This window comes from Ictalurus furcatus, chromosome 1 (genome assembly GCF_023375685.1).
Source record: "Ictalurus furcatus strain D&B chromosome 1, Billie_1.0, whole genome shotgun sequence".
Classification (NCBI taxonomy): Eukaryota; Metazoa; Chordata; class Actinopteri; order Siluriformes; family Ictaluridae; genus Ictalurus; species Ictalurus furcatus.
This window is the reverse complement of record NC_071255.1, coordinates 19,303,042-19,325,189: the sequence shown is the minus strand read 5'-3', so window position 1 is coordinate 19,325,189 and position 22,148 is coordinate 19,303,042. Positions and strand designations below refer to the sequence as shown.

The 22,148-nt window shown below is 39.5% G+C and overlaps 1 protein-coding gene across 1 annotated transcript in view; it reads left to right on the top strand.

Moving 5' to 3' along the window:
* The window catches only part of LOC128611638 (matrix metalloproteinase-16-like), a 62,114-nt gene that overhangs the window by 19,196 nt on the left and 20,770 nt on the right, over positions 1-22,148 (top strand). The window contains exons 3-4 of the mRNA XM_053631317.1: positions 655-777; positions 5,122-5,426. Coding sequence (XP_053487292.1) covers positions 655-777; positions 5,122-5,426 — 428 coding nt within the window. The remainder of the gene's footprint in view (positions 1-654; positions 778-5,121; positions 5,427-22,148) is intronic.

The window sequence follows — 22,148 nt, the reverse complement described above, 5'->3', positions numbered from 1 at the left end:
GTGAGTGAGAGAGAGAATGTGAGAGAGAGTGTGAGTGAGAGTGTGAGTGAGAGAGAGAGCGTGTGAGTGAGAGAGAGCGTGTGTGTGAGAGTGTGAGAGAGTCTGTGTGAGAGAGTGAGAGAGGAAGAGAGCGTGTGAGTGAGAGAGAGCGTGTGTGTGAGAGAGAGTGTGAGAGAGTCTGTGTGAGAGAGTGAGAGAGGAAGAGAGTGTGTGAGTGAGAGAGAGAATGTGAGAGAGAGTGTGAGTGAGAGAGAGAGAGTGTGAGAGTGAGTGAGTGAGAGAGAAATAGCATATAATGCAGTAGCAAGCTTTCTCTCTGTCAGAAGAAATGGTTTAGATGTGTAGCACTCGTTTTGCTTTAGCACTAGCTGAAGCAATGAAAAACATTGTTTTTTGAACGACTTTCATATTCCTCAGAAACCCGGGAGTGTTAAACCCTGTTCACTGTGTGTGGAATATGAAAAATGCTCTTCATGCTGTTGTGTTTTTTGTTTGTTTGTTGTTTTGATTTGGGGTTTTTTTTTTGTTTTGTTTTTTTAATTACGTGTATCTGTTGATGGCGTTGGTGCCGACAGCATGATGTCATGACAGTGGTGGTGGGAGGGTAATCCAGGTCTCTTTCTTTCTTTATCTCTCTCTCTGTTTGTGCTGTAGCTGGATGAAAAAGCCTCGCTGTGGTGTACCAGACCAGCTCGGCGGTGCCTCCAGATTCAGCGTACGGAAACGACGCTACGCTCTCACAGGACAGAAGTGGCAACACAAACATATCACATACAGGTAGGGTGACGAGCATGAACCTCTTTGCTAAAGTACACTCCTATGATGTATTAATGTAAGTATATGTAGCCCCACAGACCCACAGGTTTTACACTGACGCTGTAGGCACTGTGAAGGATATATTTAAAGGCAGATGTAATGCCCTCATGTGTCTACACTAACCAGCAGAAGTAATGGACTAATTAAACAATCACATTCCTTTTGCCCTCTCTATCTGCCTTACACTCAATCTTATTTTAAATGCAGTTTAAATAGCTCTTTTCAGTCCTGTCAGAATGTCCTATTCTTTCATATTCTCAGCCCACATGCTGTTTTCTGTAAATGTTATAAGGTTATAATATTATATTATCTGACCTGCATTCTAATCCACAAATGTAAATCTGATTCCTATCCTAATTTGATCAGATTTTCCTAAAGCTTTGGTCTGAACTTGTATTAGGAATCATTCTGCACCCTGAATATAATATGCTCTGAGTATAACATGCCAGTCATATCTTTAGAGAATGGACTGAACCTCCATTACTGAGAAACAGGCTGGTTAACTAGATGCCAGTGGTGAAGTATGGAGGAGGAGAGAGCAGAGGCATTCCCCCTGGATCAGCTACACAAGAGCACACAGTGTGTGTTGTTTCTATGTGTAGGTGTGCAGTATGTAATGTAGCCACGTTTTCTTCTTGTTCTGCCCTACAATTCTTAAATGACCCCTGATCACATGAATAATAACCATTTTCTCTACTTTTTCATCTGAAATATATTAAATACGAATATTTGATATATAAGGGTTTGATCATGAGCATGTATAAAATGCTGTTGTCTTAAAGACTGTAATAATGCACTATTAAAATGTAAGTGTGTTTATGTACAGTCATGTGAAAAAATAAGTACACTCCATGGAAATTGTTGGCTTTTTGGGGCATATTTTTGACAAGTTGATATACTTGAACAAAACCACAAGGAAAATTAGGTTTTTCAATCATTTATTCAACAGAAATATCAATCAATTCTTCTGTGGAAAAAGTAAGTACACCCTTGGTCTCAGAAGCTAGTATTGCCCCCTTTAGCAGAAATAACTTCTTGTAGGCGTTTTGCATAATTGTCCAGTCTCTGACATCAGATTGCTGGAATTTCTGACCGCTCTTCCATGCAATATTCTATGAGTTGCAAGATGTTTGAGGGTTTTCTTATATCTACTGTCTTTTTCAAATCCTCCCACAACATTTCAATGGGATTCAGATCCAAGCTTTGACTAGGCCATTCCATAACCCTCCATTTCTTCTTTTTCCTTGGTGGATTTGTGACTGATTGTAGAAGCATGCACTTTGACACCAACAGTTGCAAGACTTACTGTTGCAAGCAGATCATGTGATGAAATTTTGGGGTTCTTGGAGACTTATTTTTGTATCAGACAGCTGAGACGGCCAGTCCTGGGACAAATTGTCAGTCATTTGAAATCTGCGCCACTTGTAGATGATTTTCCTTACAGTGGAATGTATTTTAAATAATCTTTTAAATCCTTTGCCAGACTCATAATCATCCACAGTCTTTTTTTCTGAAGGCCTTAGAAAACTCTTTAGATCTTGGCACGATGACACCACACACCTCAATAACAAAGCGAACACCAGACTCTAGATATGAGAGTGGTATAAATAAGACAGGTTCCACCTGCACTCCCTAAGCAGCTTCTAATCACTGGCACCCAATCATGAACACGTGCTTCTTTTTTTATGGATTTGAAGGTGTGATAAATGTATAGGTGTACTTACTTTCTCCATTAGACTGATCTGGGTTTTTTTTATTAATATAAATTGTGAAAATTACTACAAATTCTTTGTCATTTAATAGAGTGTATGAACTTTATTAATAGGCACTATTTCAAAGAGGATCAAATGTTTGCTTGTCCAAATATGTCAAAAAGCCAACAATTTCCATGGGGTGTACTTATTTTTTCACATGATTGTATGTTACTTTGAGTTGTCAGATGTTGAGAGATGTGGATGCATCTATGTGATACTCTTAATAGACCATATATAAACATGTCAGCTTGTGTGTCTGTATATATTTTGACCAGATCAGAGCTCAGCTACAGGGTGCTTCTAATTAATTCACTCCTCTCTCTGTGTGTAGTCTCTGCACCACTGGAGGTCTTTCTTATTATTTACCTCCATCGCTTGCCCATGGAAGATGGAGCACAGCTTTCAGGCATTTTGTTGTAACAGGCCTACAACAACTTGTACATGGAAAGGTTTAAATGACTCAGGAGGTTCTGGGAGAACCATTTTATTACTAATGACACAAATTTAGTGCTTGATGTGGCATGAAAGAATGTTTGGGCAGTTTGAAACCAGGAGAAATGTTTGGCACGGTTTTATCCTTCTAATTGACAGCCAGTCTGGGATTAAGTGCAAACTATTTTTAGATTAAATGAAACCAATTCGTTTCTTACAACTGTAAAGCAACAGAGTGTGTGTTTTTTGTTGTTGTTGTTTTAAAAAAAGAGAGAAATAAAAGTCAGGGTTATTGAGTTGGCAGGATGTAATATTATGTTCCTGAGTTGCTTTGAATCTCCCTGACAGTACTGTAATAGTAAATTACAGTCATCCCTGCGTTATGGGTTTTCATGTCAGAATTGTTTGGAAATTTGTATGTATACACCATACACGGCGTATATGGCTCTGATGTGTTTAATGTCAGCAAGTCCAAACTTTTGGCACAAAGGCTGACCGGCAGGAGCTACAGCCAATCAGGGGAGAGTGTCAGTACGTTTACATGGACAACAATAATCCGATATTAACCCGATTAAAACAATACTCTGATTAAGAAACTAGCATGTAAACAGTGATTATTGATGACCTTAATCCGACTAAAGTCATACTCGAAGTAAACACATTAACTCGAATTAAGACATGTGGAGTATTCCTGTTTTAGTCACATTATCGACGTGCATTACAGACACATACACACCTTAATCACACTATTAACGTCGTGTGGGAGTTTTCACTGCATTTTGCGACAGGACACACACGTTTGACGGCAAACAAGAGAGCATGACTACGTCCAAAACTACGTACTTACCTACTATATACTAGGTGTAATACATGTATTTCAGTTACTATACAGTAGGTAAGTATGCAGTTTGGGACGCAGCCCACGGCTTCAAGCAGTCGTCTATTTGCACGTACAGCATGACAAATAATTAACTGCACTTGAAGCTTTCGTAAAATTAAAAATGAAACATCCAAAACTGTACACGGTGCCATAACGAAGATGAACTGTATGTTAATACATGAAATTCTGGAGGGAACGTCGGACGGCGTGGCGTGGGGACGTAATGACGTGTGCCGTTAATCGCTCTATGTTCTATAACATGTAAAACCTGAACATGAGAGGAATATTCTAAAAGAGACTCATGTAAACACCTTATTCACAATATTGTCTTATTCAGAATAAGGTCAATAATTAGATTATTGCTGTCCATGTAAACCTAGTCTGTGAAAGTGCAAGCAAAGCAAACAGGAGCATGAGAGAGAATATCATAATGAATTAGGAAAAGTCAGCCAATAGTGAGAGTGTTAGGATTTACTTAAAAAATTACAATAATAGGCAAATATATTCATGTGGCAGAAATGCAAAGTTTCTAAGGGTTAGTGTTATGATATCTTCTACAGTGAAAATATTTGACAGGATAGTGTATCCCCTTTAAACAGCTTAGTGCACGTCTTTCAGACACAGGCAGGTCTTTAATAATATGCTTGTCGTGAATGGACTGAGAAAACTGTAGGTGAGAGAGGACTTTGTTTTGATCTGTGAGCTCTGTAGTATTGCAGATAATGACGACTGTCCCAGATGGCCGGCGTGCATCAGGCCTCTGGCTTATTAAGATATACAGTCTTTCCTGCTTCTCCTGCAGACATAACAAATGTACACACTTTTAAGAACTCACATACAGTATTAATCATGTTGTCTGAAAACTTTTACAACATAAATGGATTATTTGTACCTTTAAAAATATTTGGGGATTTGAATATTTCCCAGGCTGTTGATAATTCTTTATTAGAAAATAAATATCAGTTGATTCTCTGTGATTCTCTTTATAACTGCAGCACAAGCTTTTTTACCTGTCCTACTCTTTCAAGTAGTCCAAAATATTCCTCTATATACAGGTGCAGTACATTGTTTTATTAATGTTGTCCTGATCTACTTTATTGGTTTTTGGGAGATTCACGTTTTATCCAATATGGTACATTTGCTAAATGTTGTTGATTTCATCTGCATTCTTATCGAATGATCCTGCTGGTACTGTAAATTAAAGCACCCCCTCTGACTCCTTACTTCTCCTCTGTCCAGCATAAAGAACGTCACACCTAAGGTGGGTGCAGAGGAGACCCATGATGCCATCAGACGGGCATTTGATGTGTGGCAGAACGTGACACCGCTGCGTTTTGAGGCCGTTCCCTACAGCGAACTGGAGCGAAATAAGAAAGATGTGGATATTACAATCATATTTGCCTCTGGCTTCCATGGAGACAGCTCTCCCTTCGATGGGGAAGGGGGTTTTCTGGCACATGCTTACTTCCCTGGGCCAGGCATTGGAGGAGACACACATTTCGACTCAGACGAGCCCTGGACCCTGGGGAACCCTAACCATGATGGTAAGTATTACACCACTTGCATCTGAGCTGTGAAAGCATTATGGCACAAATACGCTATATATCTATCATGCATTTTTCCCATTTAGTGTAGATATATTATATTTTGTCAGACATGGTGTTTAAAGCTGACCCATTTCACACAGACATACTAAAGTCTAATAGAGTTTGCTGCCTCTGCAGCTCCTTCCAGATATAATAGAAATTGTTTATAAATGTAGGACAGCTAGGGTTATTCAAGTATGCACTGTTACATGTGCACAAGTGCTTCAAATAAAGAACGACTGCTGTGACCAATAACCCCTTGCACCTATTTTTCACTGCTTCTCACAACTGATAGAAGGCCAAAAAGACACAAGGCCAGAAGTCATTTACTTTCAGTAGAGAACTGGGGCTCGTTTTCTGAGGCTATGGATGTGTTGAAAGTATTTAGCTTGTGTGACTAAACATGTTTTGATATTATGCCTGTAAAATTTGGGATATGGGTTTGGGCACCACATTCAAGCTTTCACATGCCCTGTGGGCGAGCTAATCATTTATCTACCCACACATCTAAATAATAAATATTGTCTGTTTTTAACGTTGAAAAAGTTGATATGAATAAAAACAAACTGCTTTGGTTTCGTGTTATGTTGATGGCCACGTTCACTATATGACCAAATGTATATCGATACGTTACCATCAGACCCATTTGTTCTTGTCTCATTCCAAAACCAAGGCCATTAATGTGGAGTCAGTTCACCCTTTGCTGTTATAATAACTTCCATTCTTCTGGAAGGGCTTTTCACTTGATTTTGGAGCATGGTTCTAGTGGATTTATAGTCATGAAAAAATAAGTACACCCCATGGAAAGTGTTCGCTTTTGCGACATATTTGAACAAGCAAACATTTGATCATCTTTGACACAGTGCCTATTAATAAAGTTGATATACTTGAACAAAAACAACAAGGAAAAATAGCTTTTTCATTTGTTCACCAGAAATATCAATAGATGTGATATTCTTCTATGGAAAAAGTAAGTACACCCTTGGTCTCACTAGCTAGTATTGCCCCCTTTAGCAGAAATAACTTCTTGTAGGCGTTTTGCATAATTGTCCACCAGTCTCTGACATCAGATTGCTGGAGTTTTTGACCACTCTTCCCTGTAATATTCTTTCACTTGCAAGATGTTTGAGGGTTTTCTTGTATTTACCGCCCATTTCAAATCCCCCCACAACATTTCAATGGGATTCAAATACAGGCTTTGACTAGGCCCTTCCATAACCCTCCATTTCTTCTTTTTGAGCCATTCCTTGGTGGATTTGTTAGTGTGTTTAGGATCATTATCCTGTTGAAAGGTCCACTTTCAGTTCAACTTCATCTGTTGGACAGATGGCCTCACATTATCTTCAAGCACTTTTTGATATGATGCAGAATTCATAGTTGAATCAATGAATGCAATCTGTCCTTCCCTGAGGCAGTGAAACAACCCCAATCCATAACATTTCCACCACCGTGCTTCACAGTTGGTATGAGGAGCTTCTCCTGAAAAGCTGTCTGTGGTCAGTGCCAAACATATCTGCTGTTACTGTGGCCAAACTACTCTATCTTTGATTCATTTGTCCAGAGCATGTTATTCCAAAAGGCCTGGTCTTTGCCTATATGCTCATTAGCAAGCTGTAGTCTTGCTCTGATGTTCTTTTTAGACAGCAAAGGCTTTTTCCTGGCATGCCTCACATGCAGGTCAAATTTGTGCAATCTGTTTCTGATTGTAGAAGCATGCACTTTGACACCTACAGTTGCAAGACTTACTATCAGATCCTGTGATGAAATTTTGGGGTTCTTGGAGACTTCTTTTTGTATCAGACAGCTCTGATGGCCAGTCCTGGACTAACTGGCAGTTGTTTGAAAGCTGCATCATTTGTAGATGATTTTCCTTACAGTATTTTAAATAATTTGGAGATCTTTTTAAATCCCTTGCCAGACTCATAGGCATCCACAACCTTTTTTCTGAAGGCCTTACAGAACTCTTTAGATCTTGGCATGATGACACCACACACCTCAGTAACAAAGGGAACACCAGACACTAGATATGAGAGGGGTATAAATAGGACAGGTTCCACCTGCACTCCCTAAGCAGGTTTTAATCACTGGCACCCAATCTTCAACACCTCATTCTCACTGTATGGATTTGAAGGTGTGATAAATGTAGGGGTGTAGTTACTTTTTCCATGTGACTTTCCATGTGTTTTTTTTTGTTGTTGTTGTTAATTTAAATTGTGAAAATTAATACAAAATGTCAATTTTATGTGTCCAAAGACATTCCAAAGATGTTCAGTGGGGTTGAGGTTAGAGCTCTGTGCAGGATACTCAAGTTTTTCCACACCAACTATCGGAAAACCATGGTCTTTATGGGCCATACTTTGTACACAGGGGCATTGTCATGATAGAACAGGTTTGGTCCCTTTAGTTCCAGTGAAGGCAAATCGTAATGTTAAAGTATACAAAGACACTCTAGACAATTGTGTACAGCTAACTTTCTGGCAACAGTTTGGGGAAGCAGCACATATGGGTGTGATGGGCGGTCCACATACTTTTGGCCATACAGCGTATTTTTTCCTGTTGAGTAATATTGTGCATGTCGTGCTAGTGGGTGTGTGTTTTTGAACATTTGGAGTATTGTCATTTTAAATAGCCATCTTAATTGAAATTTATTTGTTAATGCGCTTTTCTCATTTTAAAGCTTAGTTGTTAAAAATAATATATCAGTGCAGTTATTAAAAGAAATGTGTTATATAAAAAATATATCAGATGTGTACAAGAAAAAAAGCAATTTAAAACTGTGTTGAAAGCAAACCTATCTTCTTATTAGTATGGTAAAGAGAGTCACTGTTATTGTAGGCCCTGATATGGTAGTAAAGATTTAACCTGTGGCTTGTGGGAAGAACTCTGTTATGACCAATCAGTGATAATGAGCTGGAGAGGTATTACCAGGATGCTGGTGATTCATCCTCGCTCTCTCTCTCTCTCTCTCTCTCTCTCTCTTTCTTTCTCTCCATCATGTGTTGATGTGGCTGATTTCTGTGAACCAGTTTATTCCATAGTGAAGACATGGAATTATGCAATCGCTTAAATTATACATCCAGTGGAAGGGAGAAAATAGCCCGATGCCGAATAAGAGCACATGCATGCATATTTCATCTAAGACTGTGACCGTACATTAGTGTCTGTAATTGTGTGTGTGTGTGTGTGTGTGTGTGTGTGTGTGTGTGTGTGTGTGTGCGTGCGCGTGCGTGCGTGCGTGCGTGCGTGCGTGTGCTGAGGTGTTTTTCTCTGTGTGGCATCTGAACATGTCTGGAGGACAAGTGAGAGAAAAGAATAACAGAATCTGGAAGGCTTGGTGTTCTGACTCATCAAGGCTTCATGCCCTCATTCAGCCAACCAGACAAATATACTGTACACCAAATTAATGCACAAAAGAAGCAAAAAGAAAAAAGGAAAGCCAGTGGGGGAGAAAGAGAGAAAGAGCATGGTTTCATATATATATATATATATATATATATATATATATATATATATATATATATATATATATATATATATATATATATATATATTTATAAAATATGTGTATATATAATATACACACACAGGTATATATGTGTGCAACAATGTGTGCTATCAAGTAAATGTTTTCTGTGGGAGTTTCAGCCTCTCACATGGTTTTGGAGAAATTTTGGCCCACTCTTCTTTACTACATTGCTTAATTTCAATGAAGTTTGGGAGCAACAACATCTCAATGGGGTTGAGGAATGGACTTTAACATTGCCATTTCAACACCTTGATTTTTGTCTTCTTTAGCCATTCACTTATCAAGTTGCTGGTGGGCTTGGCATCATTGTCCTGTTGCATGCCCCAGTTTTGGCCCAGCTTAAGCTGCTGGGCAGATGGCCTCACATTTGTCTCAAAAATATTCTGGTATAAAGTCGAGTTCATTGCTGTGTCAATGACTGCAAGTTTCCCAGGTCCTGTGGCTGCAAAATAAGCCAAAATAATCACCCCTCCACCACCATGCTTGACAGCTGGTATGAGGTGTTCCTGGCGATACGCTGTGTTTGGTTTTTTTTGCCAAGTATGGCACTGTGCATGATGACCAGACATCTCCACCTTGGCCTCATCAATCTAAAGGATATGGTGTGCTTTTGTGATTTAGAATTGAATAAAGGTGTACTTTCTTTTTCCTATGACTGTACAATAATGATTAAGTGGTACTAATTAAGGGTACTAAATTAGTGAAATATAACTCACTTTATTATCTAGGTTTGTTTCCAGGCTGGCAGTTTGTTTAGCTGTAAGAGCAGTAAATACCTCCTCTGTATTTTTCGTTGCTTGTCAGGCTCAACCAATTTCATTTGTGCCTTTCTGTGATTGGCTGCTAGAGGCCTGGAAGAGAGTGACAGGAAGACTGCGAGTAAATCGAGCTGGATATTAGAAACTAATATCCAACAATATCAGATTTTCTGAAATAACATCAGTTAAAAAAAATACATTTTTGAAATTGGCCATCTCTAATGTGAATGCTGCACATCAGAGTGTGTTTGTATGCTCAGCAGCAGTTAGCAGTGCTACTGATGTAGACGAGATTTCAAAAAGATCAGACAAGTCACAGCTTTATTTTTGCCTCTCTTCTCTATTAAAACTCTCCATTGTTCACTTCTTCTGGCCATTTTTCATGTGTTTGATCCATTCCTCCTGCTCTCTGAATATCACTGAGCATATCACTCCCTTCTGCTGTTCCACATTTTCTGTATGAATCACCTATTCTTCACACTGTCTTGGTCTAAGAGCCAGCACTGTTACTCTCTCCCTACCGTCCATTTCCCTCACTTTTCTGTTCACTCTGTCTCTCTGTCTCTCTCTTACCTTCCTTGTGCCATGTAGTTCTTTTACAGACACATACACAAACATTGTCACACACATTGTCAAATCAAATCTCTGGTTGGCCTGTTGCTAGGGAGGTGCCAACCCACTGTGAGCGTGTTTTGCTGTGAGTGAGGGATTACCACCTTCCTCCCCCTCCTCATCTCTTGCTGAGCTACGTACATGGACTTCTGCCAGTGGACTTCTTCTCCACTGTCTAGGCCCTACATCACCTCAGTCATTATGTTCTTGTCTGTCTCTCATCCACTTGCTTACCATTGTTTGCTTTCACACAGAGCATGTTCACATATACAATATACAGTGCTGTGAAAAAAGTATTTCTTCTGTTTTTGTGTATATCTGATACTAAATAGTTTTAGATCTTCAAACAAAATACAACTTCAAACAAAGGCCACCTGAGTAAACATACAACACAGTTTTTATCTATTTATTTTTTTATTGAAGCAAAAAAAAACTTATCCAACACCTATCACCAATGTGAAAATCTAATTGCCCCCTTAAGCCTAAAATCTGTTTGTGCAACCATTAGCAGCAATAACTGCAACCAAGCGCTTACGATAACTGGAGATCAGTGTTTCACTTACTTCTAGGACTAGGACTTACTCTTATGCTTTGGATCATTGTCTTGCTGCATAATCCAGTTGCACTTGAGTTTCAACTTACAGACTGAAGACCGGACATTCTCCTTTAGGATTTTCTGGTAGAAAGCAAAGCATCCCCACAACATCACACTTCCACCACCATGCTTGACCATAGGTATGATGCTCTTTTTGTGGAATTCTGTGTTTGGTTTACGCCAGATGTAACGGAACCCCTGTCTTCCAAACAGTTCCATTTTCGACTCATTAGTCCACAGAACATTCTCCCAAATGGTTTGAGGATCATCAAAGTGAGTTTTAGCAAAATTCAGAGGACCCTTAATGTTCTTCTGGGTCAGCAGTGGTTTTCATCTCATCACTCTCCCATAGATATCACTGTTGCCCAGTGTCCTTCTGATAGTGGAGTCATGAACAGTGACCTTTATTGATGCAAGAAAGGCCTGTAGTTCCTTTGATGTTGTCCTTGGCTCTTTTGTGACTTCCTGGATGAGTAGTGTGCAGAGTTTTTTTTTTCCATTTGGAGATAATGGCCCTCACTGTGGTCTTTTGGAATACCAGAGCCTTTGAAATAGCTTTGAAGCCCTTCCGAGACTGATGTATTTCAATCACCTTCTTCCTCATCATTTCTGGAATTTCTTTCACCTTTGGCATAGTGTGTTACTGGGTAAGATCTTTTAATCAACTTCATGCTGTTGAAAAAGTTCTATTTTCCTTTTTTTCTGTTGAATAAGTTCTATTTAAGTGTTGATTTGATTGAACAGGGTTTGCAGTAATCAGGCCTGGTTGAGTCTACTCCAGCTGAACAACATTATGAATGCAGTTTCATAGATTTGGGGAATTAGTAACTATGGGGACAAATACATTTTCGCACAGTCCCAGTTGGTATTGCATAACATTTTTTGCTTTGATAAATAACATTATCATGTAAAAACTGTATTTTGTATTTACTCAGGTTGCCTTTGTTTCATCTTAGATTTTGTTTTAATTTCTGAACCAATTTAGAACGAGATATACACAAAAACAGACGAAATCAGGCAAATACTTTTTCACACCACTGTACACATGCACCCAGGACTAACATATGTTAGACACTGTACATTCTTACCCAGGAGGTATATACAGCATAACTGCTAGAGATGACCTGTGCTGAATATAAGGCAGGAAAGTAATGTATAAATCATACTGTTATCCTATGAGGATGAGGAGTGACTCATAGCCAACAAAATATTTTTCCTGAGCAATGAGTACTTGACACACTGCTTTTTTTTCCTCTGCTCCTTCTCCCACTTTCTTTCCCAGTCCTCTATCATCATTTCTCTCTTTTCACACTCCCAAGTGTCTGAGCACTATAATGTCGGTGTTTGTGTGTGTGGCATGTTATTATATCTGGTGGGTCTAGATAAAGTTTTTCGTTATTTTGTTATTTGTAGTGTGTGTGTTTGTGTTTCGGCCCATCCACTCCTCTCTGAGTCACTGATGCAGTGAGAGATGGCTTTAAAGACGCAATACCCAAGAATAGGTCACTGATGCTGAAAGTGTTATGGTTTAATTCAAAATGACAATAATAGTTGCCTATTTTTATGTGGCTGAAATAAAATGTGTAAATATTTAAGCCTGTGAAATACCTGCTGAAACCTGAAAGGCCATGTTTTTCAACCAATTAAGTCAACATTGCTAAGCCAATTACAGACTACCCCATGGATGTAGCATAAAAATATCAACTTGACTGGACCAGCAGTTCCAGAGAGACACTTGTATAAATGTCAGAGATACATGTGCCAAATTTGGTAGGCTACCTGTGCAACAGGCTATGCTATGCTATAGTGCCACCATCTCCATTTAGGGGTGCTTGGACCACTAAAACAGATGAGATGAGAAATAAGAAATTCTGTAAATAAATGTACCAATTCAGAAGGGCAAAATTGAAAGACATTTTGAAAAATGAACAGACAAGCCTGTAAAATAATACAACTGATGGTCTTTTACTCCTGTTTATAGTAATATCATCACTGAAGAGCTTGGACAGGAATGTGTTGATCCCTTACAACCCTCACCTTCTTGGTTGATATAAATCAGATAGACTGGGCATGCAATGTGCCTAATGTTTTAAAGCCATTATCATTGAAATGGTCTAGAATCTGACTTTATGTCTACACCTTAAGGAACATTTAAGGACCAGTTAGCACAACTGTCTTAAATTTTACACCCAGAAAATTATGACCAGCTTCACTTAATGCCAGGTGTAATCCCTGTTGGTGCAAATGGCTTCTAGGCTCTCCCTGGCATAGATTTCTATCTGACTAGCAGACATATGTTTAACTTTACTAATGTTGTAGAGCAGCGAGACAGGAAGAGAGCAAATTCCAAAAAATACAGCAGACCTATAAAATATTCTTGTTGTAAATAGGCCTGTAGATATCATGGCAGCATGGCACCACACTAGCAGATAAGAGAGAATAGTTCTGTCTCAGTCTACATGCTCTACACTGACATATAAGGATATGAATTTAGGAGGGTTTCATGGTCTTAAAGATGTTTGCAATAGCTTGGGTCTTACTCAGAAAAAAAAAGTTACATGTGTCTATACTCATGCAGGAAATGAAAAGTTGAGGAGAATGTTTTCGCTGCCTCAAAGGGTCATGGGGTTTAGGAAAACAATGCATAAGAAGACGTATAAAGAATTCATTTCTCTACCTGAGAACACTGCTGTATAAAATTTAAGTGAAAATCTTCATTTTAGCTGATCAGTGCAAACTCTGGTACTTTAAAGATGCTTTAACTTATGTAGTGTTTACTCCATTTGAATCAAACCCTGGTGTCCCCCCAAGTGCAATTCATTTGTGCAGGTGAGAACACAACATTCATAATTAGGTGCGAATCAAAACAAGTTGAAAGTGAACTCTAGGGCAGTTCGGCTGCAATGAGAACGTGGTTTAACCCTGAATTGATCCAACTGCAGGAAGTGAACCAGACATGCCAGGCATTTTATGTTGCAGTATTGTTTTATAGCTGTGTGCTGCTAACTGATCTGCGGGGTGCTTTTTGCTTCGTTTAATTATGTGCCATGAGCAAACGGACCAAACCAAATAGCAAGCAAATCAAAAGTATTCATTTAATTCTGATTCAGATTCAGCAAACAGACTAATGCTCGAATAAATGACTCAAACAATAGTTTCATCAAATGTCACTGCTTTGTTTCAACAAATTTGAACTTCATCAAATAAATGTAGACAACCATAGTTTTATTATTAGCCACAGATCGGGTATGTTTGTACTGTGTACACATGGTTCAGCGGTTCAGCCTCTCTCTCTTGCTCCAGAGTGCTGCCGGATCAGCCTTGCTCTGGGATTAATGGTGCGGACTCGGCTGTGTGAAGGAGCCAACGGTGTCCTTGTGTTGTGGACTCAGCCTCCTTGCTTTGTGGATGATTGGCAGGATGTATGTTCCTGTGCACCTGATTAAGCCTGATAGCTCTTCTTTAACTGCAAAAGAATAAAATGTTCATTGTCCGCATGGGTCCGATGGCTATCAGCATGATGTCTTCACAAGGAAAATAGAGAGAGGGATTTGTAAATAGTGTGAGCATGTATTTGATCTCTATTCAAACTTTGTGAGACATGAAAAAAGTGTTGTTGTTTTTTTGAGGAAACTATTGTTAAACTGTTTTAGCTTGTTTCATATCAAGTTTATCTTGACTATTAAACAGACATGTATAATTGCATGACCTTCTCATCTGCTTGAGATCTTGGTTATACTGTACCTGCAAGCTATTTTACTGCGAGGTCTGTCCTCTTCCACTCTGTTAGTAAGAAAGGTTGTGTTTCTGTGTTTATGTGATTGCTGTGTCAGTCGCAGTTAGGTGTCCAGAGCTAGTGTTTTGAACTGTATTTGCTCAGTATCCTTTGCTGTATAAGGAGAGAGCACCCTGCTGTCACCCACTAGGCAAGCCCTCAAAATAGCCACTCACCCACTGACTCGAGCATTAACTTTCCATGTGAGGAGCAATACCCTCTTCCGCCTATGTAGTGCTTCTCGCCAAGCCGACTGGACATGGACCGCCGTCCTTAATCTCTCCTGACCTTCAGCAGTCTCAACTCAAATCAAAGAGAGATGTAGACTGCAGGATAACATAGCCTGTTGGAGTATTTAAGCATCAGTCTAGGGAATAAACAGTGCAAAATCAACAATAGATGCTTGAGGGAATGAAAAGAAAGAAATTCAGAGCAAAAGTCAAGAACATTAGAATCTAGAAATGACCATGAAAATACTGAGCTTAGAACAAGGAAGAATTTATTTTTATGGCTAGCAGAAAAACACAGAGAGCGAGAGAGAGAGAAAAAATGCAGACAGAGGGAGAAATGAAGAGATGGAGAGATGGAGAGGCAGCTGGACCCTCCACAATACCCAGTCTGTCTGGCTCATTTCTTCACACCCATGAACGAGCCTGAAAATCTGATCTGTCTAGGAATTAGCAAACCATAATGAAAGAATGCCAGGAATGTGAGCACTCAGCTTTTCTTTCTTTCTTTCTTTCTTTCTTTCTCTCTCCCTCACTCTCTCTTTGTTTTTCTGCTATCAATAGAAAATAAAATCCTCCTTGTTCTGAGCTCAGTATTTTCATGGTCATGTCTGCTGAAAAAAAATAGCAATAACAACAATAATAATAATAATAATTTAGCCAGTATACAAAAGTTTATAATCCACTATTGTGCAGGACCTCTGCCTTGCTCTATATTTTAGCGCTTCAGTGATGAATAACAGTATCATATGATTTTTGAGACTATAAAAAGCATCATTTTGCAGAGCAGAGCATAGGAGGACATGTGACCATGAGATGTCACACCGGGAGTCATGGGATTCAGACCAGAAAACACGGTGAACTCTTGAGCCCGCATTACACCAGAGAGTAGTGCTCATGAAACACAAACACACACACACTATAATTTGTGAGGACCTTCCACTGGCATAATTATTAATGCAGATAATTAATGATACACTTGACCCAAATCGAACACTAACCTAAAGCTCAATAGCCAAAAGGAAACCTTTTGGGGAAAAAAAAAGCAAAATGTTCTCACAAGGTTAAATTGTCAGGTCGTCCTATCTTTCTGGGGACATTTGGTCCTCACGAATATAATTCCTTATAGATATTTAGGGAATCATTCCAGATCATTCCTAATCCATAGTACGATCGTTATGGTAAAGAAGAGTCATGCCCTACTCTTCCTTGGTTACTGACACACACATTATACTGACACACCAGTTTTTATCTGGTCCTACAAAGTTCTCTCTTCTTCCCCCTCTGTCTGCCCCAGAGAAATGAGGAGAATAAATAAATGTGAAATGGTGTTCCCTACAGACCAGAGAAAGACAGACTGCTCCAAGGCTCTGGAGGGAGATCTTGTAAGGCCCCCAGTATTGTTCTGTTTTCCTTGAAATACTGTCCCCCTGGAGGACTGCATATTTAGTAAGCGCCCTGCAGGCACGGGCCACCGTTGTCATCCAGAACAAAATGCTGCAGCATAGGTCCCTGTGGAGAGCCGTGTACATTACAGGAGCTGAGACAGCATCCTAAGCCTGAGGGTCAGTAGAGGCCCGCGTTCAAGATGAGGCAATTGTTTAAGGGCACTGGGATGAAAGCTGCTGTTTTGTTCCCAAACCTTTTCTCTATTGTTGCAATCACTATGGTGTTTTCCATCTAGCTCTTTTCTGCAAATTCTGAAAATTAGAAACATTGCTAAATATTGGGCAAAAAAGTCTTTATACATAGTTAGTTAGAAAGGTTGTTCTATCGATAAAGACTATATGTGAAAAAGAGTGATGGAAACAGATTTTTCTAATAAATTATGACATGGACATGTCACATATTTCAGCGCTATGTACAGTGGTGCTTTAAATTTGTGAACCCTTTATAATTTTCTATATATCTGCATAAATATGGCCTAAAACATCATCAGATTTTCACACAAGTACACATAGAGAACCCAGTTAAACAAATGAAACAAAAATATTATACTTGGTACGTGGTTAAGGCTTTGGGTTACTGATTGGAAGGTCGGGGTTCAAGCCCCAGCACTGCCAAGCTGTTGGGCCCTTGAGCAAGGTCCTTAACTCTCTCTGCTCCAGGGGTGCCGTATCCATTATCATTATTGCATATCTGTGAGTGACAAAATTATGTGAATTTAATTTGAAGGTGAAATTAGAGTCAGGTGACTTCAATCAATGGGACGACAATCAGGTGTGAGTGAGTGCCCTGTTTTATGTAAAGACCAGGGATCTATCACAACACATGTTTGTGGAAGTGTATCATGGCATGAACAAAGGAGATTTCTGAGGACCTCAGAAAAAGAATTATTGATGCTCATCATGCTGAAAAAGGTTACAAAAGCATCTCTAAAGAGTTTGGACTCCACCAATCCACAGTCAGACAGATTGTGTACAAATGGAGGAAATTCAAGACCATTGTTACCCTCCCCAGGAGTGGTCGACCAACAAAGATCACTCCAAGAGCAAGACCTGTAATAGTCTTAGAGGTCATAAAAGAACCCAGGGTGACTTCTAAGCAACTAAAGGCGTCTCTCACATAATGTTAATGTTCATGAATCCACTGAACAACAATGGTGTGTATGGCAGGGTTGCAAGGAGAAAGCCACTGCTCTCCAAAAGGAACATTGCTGCTCATCTGTAGTTTGCTAAAGATCATGTGGACAAGCCAGAAGACTATTGGAAAATGTTTTGTGGATGGATGAGACCAAAATTGAACTTTTTTGGTTTAAAGAAGTGTTATGTTTGGAGAAAGGAAAACACTGCATTCCTACATAAGAACCTTATCCCATCGGTGAAACAAGGTGGTGGTAGTGGCATAGTTTGGGTCTGTTCTGCTTCATCTGGGCCAGGATGGCTTCCCATCATTAATGGAACAATGAATTCTGAATTATGCCAGCGATTTCTAAAGGAAATTTTCAGGACGTCTGTCCATGATCTGAAACTCAAGAGAAAGTGGGTCATGCAGCAAGACATTGAAACTATGCACACAAACCGTTCTACTAAAAATGTTTAAAGAATAATAAATTTAAAGTTTTGGAATGGCCAAGTCAAAGTCCTGACGTTAATCCAATAGAAATGTTCTGGAAAGATCTGAAGCAAGCAGTTCATATGAGGAAACCCACCAACATCCTATAGTTGAAGCTGTTCTGTACTGATGAATGGGCTAAAATTCCTCCAAGCCCATGTGCAGGACTGATCAACAGTTACCGGGAGTGTTTAGTTGCAGTTATTGCTGCAAAAGAGGTTAAAACCAGATACTAAATGCAAAGGTTCACATACTTTTGCCACTCACAGATATGTAATATTGGATCATTTTCCTCAATAAATAAATGACCAAGTTTATCTACTTTTAGGACCATAATCATTTGTATGTTCTCTTTTCGTATGACTGTAGCTAATGGAAGCACAGTTTCATTTGCATTGTCTTTTGTAGACATTTTGGGGAAAAAATGCATATTGTGAAATGTTTCAATGGGAACCCAGCTACAGACTTAGTCCAGTGTGCTGAGGTGAGTCATGAAAGATTCATGATGCATGCCTTGTGTCTATGTGTGTGTGTCTGTGTGTTTAAGTACGTGAGAGAGATTGAATGCCTGAGAATGAATCTACTGTTTATGACTCATTTGTTATAAACTGGCCATTGCTAACAAGGTTTACTGTTTATTGACAGAGAGAGCCTCATGAAAAGTAATAAACAATAATAAATAATAAAACATATATAAAGGATATAAAAATAATCCTCTTTGTGTAACAGAGAACAACTGCCTTTCCTTCAGGTTTAGGTGGATCTTTCAGGACAACTGACAACTCTTACAGTGATACAGGATATCCAGGCAGTGTGGCCTGAGGGCTGCATCCCAAGAAAGATATGAGACTTAATATTATGCTAGCCTATATTTGCATCTTAAGGAGCAACTTGATGAACCCTTATGTTGTGTTGTAACCTCCTCTATGGAAAAGCATATAGTAACCTACTAAATTATCATATACTGTAGCACAGCTTTTTTTAAAAAGAAAAAAATGTCAAAAAATGTCATTCCCATCTCTTCTGCAAATGGCTGTTTGTATGAATGGGATGGAAATCAGCAGGAGCTTTGATTGTGCTGCTGTGAAAAAGTGAACCTGTTTTTAAGGACAGACCGTTCAAGATGCAGTGTGTTGGGCAGCACTTCACTAAGTAGCACACCTATTAGTTTAACTCCATTTCCCTGAAGGAAGGTGGAAGAGTTGTTCATTTTTATCGTTTATCGTTTCTAGTGACTGAATTGGGAAGTGTGGCCAAATGTATGTGGACAACTAACCATCACACCTATATGTGGTTCTTCCCCAGACAGAACTGTTGCCACAAAGTTGGAAGCACACAATAGTATAGAATGTCTTTATATGCTGTAGCATTACAATTTCCCTTCACTGGAACTAAGCTGTTTCAGCATGACAATGCCCCTGTGCACAAAGCGAGGTCCATGAAGACATGGTTTGCCAAAGTTTGAGTGGATGGACTTGAGTGATCTTGCCTCCTCTCCTGACATCACTCCCTGAACTCACTAATGCTGTTGTGGCTGAATGAGTAAATCCCCACAGCCACACGCCAAAATCTAATGGAAAGCCTTCCCAGAAAATTTGAGGTTGTTATAACAGCAAAGGGGGACTATATCTGGAATGAGATGTTCAAAAAAGACCTGGGATAATTGGCTGGTCATTCATTTTGGATTTTGTAGTGTAAAAGATACATTAACAAATTGTTTGGCGTGTTGTTTTGATTATTATTTGGAATTAACACTAATAGTGGATGTAGCTTCATAATTTAAAGCTGCAGTACTGAACTTTTGCCTCTCTATCGCCATCTCTGTTTGACACATAAAATTGCAAGTTAGTTGCGGAGTTATTTTTATTTTTTTTTTTTTACACGGGTTGTGCTTCGGCTCTGCTCCTCTGCGCGGATGAATCTGATGGTTTGAAGTGTTCCTATGGGTTGTATATTAGCTCCAATACTTAACAGCGGAGGTGATGGTGGATATGGTTTTCTTGGAGTGGAGGTGAGTTGCTCTCTCGCTTATAGCTAGCAGAAAATACGTGCAATTTACTACACACGCCATAGCAAAAAAAAACAACATAGGAAACTCGATACCTAGCTGAATTAAGCGAACAAGTGTGCTAATGCTAGCTAGCTACCTATTGAGATACTGAAATGTCTGACCTGTACAGCAGAAAAAACCCATCTCTGCATCAATATTCAATCCCTTCAGATCTCAGAGTTTTTGCCACCTCTCAAAAGCCATGTCGATATTTATTCTCGTTTTAGCATGGGCTCTGTCGCTTTTTGACTGCAGGCTCTCCGCAGTTCGAGGCTTCTTGGTTTTGACAACAGCTGATTCCTCAGATCGATGATTACGTTTAAAACTATCCAGATTAAAGTGGCCAGCTGGACTACAAGTTTAAATTCTAAGCAACTCTTGACAAGCTACAAACACTCCACCATCCTCAGCACCAGCACACGCGATATAGTAACCGGCTCTTCTTCTTTCTGTTTACGGACGTGACGTAACCACAAAGGCGTGGTGACGTCGAAGGCCACGCAAATGACGTCAAACTGACGTTTCCTGTGAAATCCGACCCGTCAAATCATAAGCTTACCGTTGCAAATCGGGGTACAGTAAGGTGACAGTACATTTTTGAACATTTTTTAACTTACTTCCTCAATAATTGATTTTTTGTTCATTTTTAACCAAACAACTTTTAATTCTGCAGCTTTAAGATTTTGTAGCTAGAACTAAAGCTAGCAACATTTATTGAAAGAGCCTGTAGACTTTTTTAAAATAACTACATTTTAAAGTATGCTGCCAAACACTGCAGAGACCATGGAATTGAATATTCTCTTTCTTTATTTAACAGACACCAGCAAAATACAGGTTTATACCCATTTTACCGACATTGTTTGATTAACATCCTGCAAATGGGGGGGGGCATGAATGTTTCAGACTTTCAAAAGTTTGTTCTTGTCAAGCCTGACTTTAAGCTCTGTGCTTCTCTGTGCTGATGTGCTTCTTTTTAGTGCTTGTCCCTGCACCAGTTGTTCATCTCCATTCATCTATCTTGTATATTTTATGTGGGAAGCACTATGTACTTAAGTGGTTGCTAATTAAACAGAGCCATGGGTAGAGCCATTTTGTTTATGTGATTCTGGGAATCAAAGGAAGAACGGAGAAGAAGGAGAAAAAACACACTGCAGGCAGGCTAGCTCATCTCAACCCAATATGCCTCATCACTGAGGAGTGCAAGAGCTGTGCTCTCTCTCTCTCTCTCTCTCTCTCTCTCTCTCTCTCTCTCTCTCTCTCTCTGTGTGTGTGTGTGTGTGTGTGTGTGTGTGTGTGTGTGTGTGATTCCTCTCAAGTTGTGTCAGGGGAAAAGACCAGAGTAGACATCTCAAACACCTCATTTGCATAGCAATATGCCCCAATTCCTCTCGTGCCACAAATGATTCTTATATCATTACATTGTCTCACTTTCTCCACACTGACTCTCCCACTCTTGTTTCACATGTATGCATGTATCCCTTCCTAGAAGATTGGGCACAATTTAGTTACATTTTTCCTTCACTTCACTCTTGCTTTCTTTAATGCTTTTCGATGTCTTAGTTCAGTGGAGTTATTTAGAAGAAAACCAAAGTGACTTCATTATGCATATTGTCTACAGCAGTTTTTCGCTCTGATGCCGGCTCGCTCTGTCGCTCTCAGGGCTGACACAGAACAAATCGTCGTGGAATCCTTAACACACCACCAGACCAATCTCCCAAAAGTCTTCTGAGCTGAGGAAATCTGAGTAAATCAAATAACAGGGTGAAAAAAATAGTCTGACGTTTCTTTGTCCCTGTCTTACCCTGTTAATGACACGTTAATGTCAAGGTGCATTAGAGAATAACAGCAAAGAAACATAGAGAATGAGAGAGAGAGAGATGAAGGCAAAACATATAAACAGAGTCAAGGAATATGAAAGGGAGAGGCAGGAGGAAAATGAAAGAGAAAAGAGAGAGGAAACAGGAGAGCAGAGATGGATGATCAGTGCTCTGTAGTTGATGATGTGGCTGTGTACATCTGTGTCTGCACTCTGCGGTCCCTTGGTTAGTGTCACACGTTGCTAGCTGGAGACAGGGGCTTGGCT